An 8,835-nucleotide genomic window follows, 5' to 3' on the forward strand; every position below is an offset into this window, starting at 1 on the left:
GCAGTGTGCCAGCGTTGTGTGACCTGTCAGCAGCTGAACGTAGGGAAAAGAACACCAGTTGCACTGAGTCACATAGGAAGGTCTGGAGGTCCATTCAATCGAATGCAGATAGATTTCATTGAAATGCCGAGATGCAACCGCCTCCGCTATGTCCTGGTGGTTGTTTGTGTGTTCTCCAGATGGGTTGAGGCATACCCTACACGTAGGTGCGACACCCTCACAGTGGCCAAGTTACTGCTTAGGGAACTCATTCCGCGCTTCGGGGTGCCGGCCTCTTTGGAATCAGATAGGGGAACGCATTTCAACAGCGAGCTTGTGAAGATGATTTGTGCAGCTCTGAATATCGATCAGAAGTTGCATTGTAGTTACCGACCAGAAGCCTCAGGAATTGTGGAGCAGATCAATGGCACGATCAAAGCCCGAATTGCGAAAGTGTGCTCCTCAACGACCCTGAGTTGGCCTGACGCCCTGCCATTGGTCCTCATGAGCCTTCGTAGTACCCCAGACAGACGAACGGGGTTGTCACCACATGAGGTGTTAATGGGGAGAGCAATGAGGCTGCCATCTGTCCCAACTACTGCACTGTTAAATATCACAGATGATATGATCCTGGACTATTGTAAGGGGCTGTCTGACGCCATTCATTCTGTGTCCCTTCAGGTGCAGGCTGCCGAGGTTCCATCGTGCCAGGGCCCGTGTCATGACCTGTATCCTGGGGACTGGGTCCTGGTGAAAAAACATGTGAGAAGAAGCTGCCTGGATGTTCGTTGGCGTGGGCCCTTCCAGATCATCCTGATCACGAACACGGCTGTGAAGGTGGGAGGCCTGCCCAATTGGATCCACGCGTCACATACGCGAAGGGTTCCAGCACCTCGGGAAGAAACAGCTCCTCTCTCGGATAGACGTCCAGCAGAGGACCGAGAAGCCATAGAGGGGGCTAGCCAAGCTGAAGAGGTGCCAGCGGAAGCAGGGAACGAGTCTGACCAAGCTGAGGACGGTCAGTACAACAGCGAAACAGACGACGCTACAGAAGGAGAAAGTAGCTGGGAGTACGAGTCAGACACTGACAGGTCTGACAGAGAGCGAGAACAGACAAGAAGGAGAAGGAGTAGAAGGGCACGTGGAGAAGCTAATTGGCCGCAAAGAAGGAGCTCTAGCCTGAGGTCAACTCCAGAGGTAACCCTTCCTCCGATATCAGAAGACTCAGACCCGGAAGAAGGTGCTCAGGGCGCTGAAGCACCGGACCGAAGAAGGTCAAGAAGAGTGCGTGTGCCTAACAGAAGATACTCCACACCTGAGTGGACATATCTGGCGACAGATGTCTGTGAAACAGGAGACAGGGAGGATCCGAGCGGTGGTGGTGTCCAGTTCTGAGCCCATCGTCACCGTGGAAATACGACTGTTGGTACCCGGAGTCGAACAAGAAGGGTCACTAACATTCATGCTCCCCAGACCTCCCCGCCTCAGCAAGTTAAAACATATGTTTCTCTCAGAATTGCAATTCCCCGACTTTGGTACAACGATAACAGCCCATGAAGAGCACAATCTTCGTTTGGAAATACTGAACTTTGCTATCGAAGCTGCAGGCACAAACCTGATAGTAGACTGTTAAAGGACTTTGTAAATAAAGCGAGCAGAAAAAGAAGATTACCTAGCGCCCAGGAAGCAGAGAATATTAGGGAATTTCCCTTGAGTTGATGGAGAAGGGCTAGGGTTGTCTTTATTGAACTGTTAAAGGACTTTTGCGAAGAAGGTTGTCAGCTTCCAGTTGTGTGGATTCTAAAGACAAAAGGATTAAAAAGAGACTGTAAAGGAACGAGAAGAAAAGAACTTGTTGCTAAGATAAGAGAGAGCTATATTGTCTGACGAAATGGAAGCCGGCACCCAGAACCGCAGAGCTAAATGTATAATAGGTACACTAATAGTAGGAGTGATAATATTAATAGCTTTAGTGGTAACAATTTCTTATGTACAGGGACATGAGGAAGAGGCGAAGGTAACTGATGTGAAATCTGTAGAAACGCTTACACCTACTGTTGCTGGTGAGAAAAGGGAAAACATTCAAGAGAAAGCGTTATTAGCTGCAGAAGCCCGCAGGTTACACGTAGATGAGTCCCAAGGAGACTTTAGGTCAAATGCTTATGCTAAACTCTTATATGAATACGTGGATGCCATGGAGGTTAAGGACTGTTACGTCTGCATGCAGTTGCCGGCGTCTGTAGATGAAGGCATTAGATACCATCACCTCCCGCTGACATATGGCATTACATGTAGCTTATTGCTTAGTATATTTTATGAGAGAGATAGTTTTGAATACTATTTCTCCAACTATGATTCAGTGTTGCCGGAAGTCCCAAATTATAAGCAGATGAACAAATGGGACTACTGGAAGAGTGAAGACAGACTGGCCAAGTTCTTCATTCCTTGGATTACCTTAGATACTTCACATGCCCGTAGAAATAACCTGACATGCAAAGTGTCAGAAGTCGAGAAGAAGTTCATAGGGCAGGTGGATGATCGTTACAGGAGACAAAAGATTTTGAAAAAATCAGGACAATGGAAAACAGATTGGACCGAGGAAGAGAAGGCACACAAGAGAAAGGGTAGTAGTGGTCCAATAGCTTTAGATAAGACGCAGAGAGGAAAGCTATGTCTTCACCGAGCCAAAACGTATTATGAAAATGTATACGTGGGAGAAGTCGACTGTGAACATGCTTTCAATATAGAGTACTATACTAAAGATTTCCTGAAGGGAATGCAAGTGATTCCAAATGTGTATTTTGTATGTGGAAGAAATGCCTACGTGAGACTACCTGACAACTGGTATGGATCATGTTACCTAGCAATTGTCTTCCCCAAAATATATCATGCACAAGACTTAGTGATCATTGAGGGCAAGACATCATCGAGGGGAAGGAGAGATATAGGAGATGCAGAAATGGTTGGAGATGTCTTTGGAGCTATGTTCCCTCTTTTGGGAGTAATCCTTAATGATGTTAAAATTAGACGACTGGCAACAGTTGTCGACAGGTTGTCTGCCAGCACTGCTCAGTCCTTAATGCTGGTAGAAGGAGAGATGCAATCGATAAGGGCTATGGTTCTTCAGAACCGTCTTGCGTTAGATGTCCTACTAGCAAAAGAGGGCGGAGTCTGTAAGGCTTTGAAGGTCCAGGAATGTTGTACTTACATTCCAGACAATTCAAAGCCCCTTGAGAAAGTTATTAGGAACATAACTGATATTCACAAAGAGATCGAAGACTTGAGTAGAGAAAATGTCTGGGAAAAGGTGGGCCACGGAATGAGTGAAGTTGGAGGGTGGATCTCCGCCTTAGGCAAAAGCTTTGTGTGGTATATACTAAAACCTATCATCATAATATTGATCTGTGGGATCATATTGTGGGGATTGGTGAGGGTATTCAAATGGTACAGAGCAAGAAGGTCAGAAAGAGCCCAAAGAGAGCAGCTGCAGAGATTGGCTGCCATACAAGATAATCAGTACAGGAGTCTGAGGGCTCTGGAAGCGCAGAGACAAGTTATGCCAGCAATAACTGCAGTTTAAATGTTAGTGATGACCCCGAGAGGTCATCAAAGGGGGGAACTGAGAGAGCGCAAACTGACCTAAATGTATGAGTGCATCACACTTATCTGTAGTAAGCACAAATCATGAGGAGAAATGCCATGAGTGCTAGTAGTATCTGCAATTATATTCTGAATGTATAGCTAATGTAGAGATTTAAGTAGAAGTGGAATTAATACAGAAATGTGTGACACTATATGATTTTATTAGATGTGATTATTCCTGAATCCATGTCGTGTAGCTGTTAAAATATAAGATGGCATGTGGTTAAACGCAGAATGTGGTAGGCCTCAGGGCCAGAGCTAGAAGGGAAGGGGAAGGTGTTTCTTTTCACGACATAGATTGAAATAATGTTTTGGCCATTGCATTAATGGGCCATGATTTATAGATGTGTTTACTGAATAATAGAATAAGAGTATTAACATGTTTTAATTAATGAAGAAGTTGAATGCTATAATCATTATGAGAAATGTTGCAAACCTTTTTGGAAGTCTATGAGAGTTGGGTTCTTGGCTGCAGATGTCTGTCTGCAAGAGAAAAGGGGGAATCCAATTATAAATGAATGAATAGAGGTCTGTTCAGTAGACGGCCCAGACATGGAGGAGGGTTCCGGAATGTTTAAGGGGTATCAGCGGGCCGGAGAAGAGTCTGAGAAGCAAGGTCAACTCCAACGTATGAGGCCCAACACAAAGCAGCATGGAAAAAGCCAGAAGCTACACCACGTGAGGGGCGTCTCGCGAGGGGCGTCTCAAATGTTGTTGACTGTTTTGTATTAGGGACAGCACCCCTGGGTGGAGTTAGAGCAGATTCCTGAGGACCCTTTAGAGAGCGGATGGGTAGGCAGAGAGGGGTCATGACTGGAGAACTATAGGTTTTCACCAAGAGACTTAGAGTGAGTGACTTCCCTTGGGGGTCATTCACTGCTGACACCTTTGTTAGGTTGGGATTTGGTTAAGTAGGGATACCATCTAGAGCAGGGTAGGGACAGCCTAACCTGTGTGTTTTCCTCCAACTTAAATGAAGGAGAGATATGCGTCAATGCTGATAGCTTTATTATTCTTAGAACTTGTGTTAGTAATTTCCGTTGCTCGTCTGAGGGCTTTCAGAGAGCACATGTATGTAGTTGGACCTGTGTATCTCGTGAATCTCATTCTGAGATGCCTGTATTTGCAGCTTATCCTATCCTTACAATAAACTTTTGAAAGCTAGAAGTTGTTTGTGATCTTTTGGAGCGGGGTCCTTTATTGGGTGAACTAACTAGGGAGAGAGGCACTTTCTTCCTCAAAGACAGGCAACAAAGGTTCAGTCGACCAGATCGAGGTTTGGATCAATAGTGCTAAGGTATCGATCAAAATCTCGCCCTTCCAAAATACTAACAGAAGCTCCGACTTACTTTCCTGACTCTCGTCAGGTATAAGGTGTTATCCCTGACTCATCCTCGGATATTATTGTCACCGTCAGCTGTGAGTGGCAGGAAGACGTTCCCGGTGCAGCTCGGCGCTATCTGGGGGTTTCATCTCTGCTGATGAAGGAACGGTTCGGGGTGGAAAGAGATTGGAAGCTGTCAGCGCTGCCTGGCCCTGAATGAGGCTGAGCCGTGACTCATCACAGCGCGCATTGCAGAGCCTGTCAGAGGCATCAATTTATTTCACACAGCCGGGCCTAATGATTCGCGGGATTAAGCTGGAGCCCTGTCCCATGCAGGCCCTGCCCCCACGCGCTGCTGAGTGTCGTGCAATGTTTTCTCTCAAGAACATGCACTTGTGACAGAAATGCACCGATCCCCGTGTGCTACCCAGGCACTTCAGTCAAATCATGCCCCCCCCCCGTGGTGTTTGTGTTTTGTTTTCTAACGCCTCCCACTACAGCGCGAGGCCGGCATGCCCGAGGCAGCCACAGCTCTGACTCACTCAGCCAAGGATGTCACCGTGCCAGGCATCTGATGATCTCGCTAATGACATGAATTACTATCATATGCCTAGATAAGTGTGCTAAAGGGGTCCGGGCTATGCATAAGCTCTGCGGGGATGCAATGCATATGCTTTTGTTAAATACGACAACAGATTTTAGAGGAGTGCAAAATCGCGGTAAAATGCATGCTTTTTGAAAGTGGAAGGCTTACACTTAACCACACTACAGACTCGGTGCCTGTACACTAACTAATTGGTGTCAACCAAACCCCAAGTATATTGGCCAAACTCCTTTTGCACGCATATACTCAGAGGACTTCCACACAGGCTCCGCGTGAGACTGTTAATTTTATTCAGGATTGCAATGCCGCGTGCGCAGTGTGCGAGGCAGACTATCAGTGTGCTGTACAATGTACGTGTGGGCAAATTAAAGCCTTTTATCCGCGTCGTCGGAGCCATCTCATCAGTCGAGTTTGCTTTTATTTAGCATGTTGAACCATTAATTCTAACTAATGAATATTTTCAAATAATGTATTTCTTAAGAAAACTGACATAAATGAAGAGATTGTGGTGAGTGGTGGGGGAGGGTCGTTTTCCGGGATCACCTTTAACAAAAGAGGATTAGTGTTAAATTAGTATAGTGAAACATGCAAGTACATTTTAAGTAGTGGATAGGTTAGTCAGTTATTTGGATTTGGAATGATAGCAGAAGGACAGAGGAGGAAAAAGGTTTGTATTTATATAGCTCTTGTTACCCCTCATAGGTGTTGAAGCGCTTTTCTGGCGAGTAGCACGCCACTCCGGAACCCATAAAGGATTAGTGGTGAATTAGTATAGTTGAATATGGAATTTGAGAAGTGAACATGTTAGTCCCGTTATGTAGAGTTAGCACTCTCTCTTAGGGTGACTATATTGGGTCTTCTTTCTAGAATACTTTGGTGCGTATTTAATTCTCCACATACTAGAATATTTCGTGCGCAGCAGAGACGTGTGTGCTAATCACACACACTCAAGACATAGAATTATCAAAATAACGAAATACGCAAGGAGAGGTGCAGACATTTACCCTGCAGTCTCAGAACTGTCCTTAAGGCCGCCTACGCACAAACGGGCGGTTACTGCGTTTCATTTGTCCACGAAACAATTCTTACAAGGAGCCATGAAAATGACGCCACTACAGGTCTCAAAACCCCAAACAGACGTCATGACTCGACGAAGCTTTACCGTGTCCATATTGTTGGTCATGCGAGATTGGGTATGGAGATATAAACAGTCTTGTTTTCACAGGATGGCCCCTTCAAGAATGTTCTCACTGCATCAACAGTTGGCAGGCAGGTTAGTTCTGGCTAATGTATGTATCACATTTCGGGATGTTTGGCTGTGGGTTGAGAATTCCATGTCAGTGAGTTGTGTGGAAAATTATGTGGTGCTTGGGGAATGCTGGATAGTGTTGCTTGTGTATCTTCATCTGAACACTGTTGGATATACACTACAGGACGAAGAGTGAGTGACATAAGGACGGATCACGTTTATGTGTATTTTCACAGTGGAGACGTGCCACCTGATGTCAGAGATGTCAAACCTGGGCAGATTGTCTATCTTCATATGGGGCCCACGAATAGGGAGGAAAGCACTAGAATGTTTTACGTGTAGAGACTCTTTTACACAAACTCTATTGTCGCGACTATTACTCTGAAAAAGTTATAGTTCTGTTCGTACACTCACTGAATAGACTGGTGGTTGTAAACTATATAGATGTGTTAGATAAAGTTGTATAAACACAGGTGGTCTCACACACATGAACTGCGTGTTTGTAGCCGCGTACTGTGGGTGTTTTACATAAGGCTGCACACACAGAAATGTAAGCACCACACAGTGTGTGTCAACCTGGGGTTAAGTTTGGAAATGACGTACCTACAAACTAACAGAATATATAGATTTGTAAATAAAGGCCCACAGCCAGGTACGGTCGTAAGTTGTACTTTCGTTGCTTTGGAGAAGGCGCCTAACAAACGTACATAAAAGCATACCAGAATTATAACACGTTTGCACAGCCAACCAGTGATAGGACATTCTTAGAACTGTAACTGGATTAACATAAATTAAAATTGCTGCTTCTGACGTATTACAGCGAAAGACAAACACGCATGCGTACACAAAACACACACAAACGCAAACATGCAGAGCAAAAGCTAGACAGGCGGGCACTAGACCCAGGTGCACACACAGGCAAACATGCAGAGAGTGAGAGCGAGACACGCACGACAATCACCCACACACACTAGTTGGGTAGTAAAGATTGTACTGGACCAGGCTTTGACTCGGATCTTGACCTCCCCCTCCTGCGGCACGGGCAGGGCTCTCTTAGCCACGCGCAGCTTGTTCAGCCCCCCGAATCCGGATAGCACCACTGCTCTCATTGACTGCGAGTCTCCGGTGGCCCATCCTAGGGCCGGCGGGCAACTGTCCTTCTCACCACACGCTTCCGGCTCGATCATCTTCTCCGTCTCCTCGGCCGTCTCGGTGCCATCCTTCGCCATGGCAGTGCCCGCGGGGGTGTCCGATCACACCTTTGGGGGGAGGTGGGCAAGGCGATGCTCTCTGGAAATGGGAGGAGGGCACCTGCTCAGACGGACTTCTCGCTCCTCAGGGGAGGGTGGCAGGGCTAGATAGAGGGTGGCACCGGTGTGCTCGAGCAGCACCTGCTGGGTGGTTCCCAGGATGCCGCTTATGTGTTAGGCAGATTTTGGGGTTCTGTTAGGAATGCCGGGGCTCCCTCTCCGCCTGTTGCATGTGATGCTCGGATGTGCAATGGCTGCAAGCGACTGGTCCTCTACCATAATACACGGAGTAGCAGCGACCGCTCTCAGCTAAACCAGCCGCTTCAGCACAGTGAAATGCCGCCCCTCTATGTGCGGTGAGCGCCCTCTGCCTGTTTTAAGTTCAGCAAGAAAATACGAAGATCCGGTCTAACCTATAGGCTGTAAGAGAAAAGAGAAGCCTGCCTGACCAGGGCTCTGTAGAGTGGTACCCGAAAGCTGAGCGTTATTACTGTATTATTTAAGCTGCGACAAATATTTGGATACACGTCTACATATTGTTTCATACTCCACGTCGAGTAGGAACTGCGATCAGATCTTACACTTGCTCGGTAGATCTACTGAGCTGCAACAGTAGATATTTCTTAAAGGTTTATACGCTACCTTTGTAGGTTCCACCAACTTTATAAAATGCCTTCCATTCAGTGTGTGAAACTGTTTGCAATCCAGCAGGCGGTTCTGCACACTCTGTTCCCTCTGCTGTTTTTTTAAGATACGGGCTAAGATTTGTTCCTTTTCGTTTGATTTG

General features: G+C 46.4%; 1 protein-coding gene across 1 annotated transcript in view; it reads right to left on the bottom strand.

Moving 5' to 3' along the window:
* VAT1L (vesicle amine transport 1 like) overlaps nt 1-8,312 on the bottom strand; it is a 1,045,598-nt gene extending 1,037,286 nt beyond the window's left edge. The window contains exon 1 of the mRNA XM_078671542.1: nt 7,798-8,312. Within this exon, the coding sequence (XP_078527668.1) occupies nt 7,798-8,027 (230 nt within the window). The 5' untranslated portion in view covers nt 8,028-8,312. The remainder of the gene's footprint in view (nt 1-7,797) is intronic.
* Between the last annotated feature and the right edge of the window lie 523 nt (nt 8,313-8,835).

This window comes from Lissotriton helveticus, chromosome 12, assembly GCF_964261635.1.
Source record: "Lissotriton helveticus chromosome 12, aLisHel1.1, whole genome shotgun sequence".
NCBI lineage: Eukaryota > Metazoa > Chordata > Amphibia > Caudata > Salamandridae > Lissotriton > Lissotriton helveticus.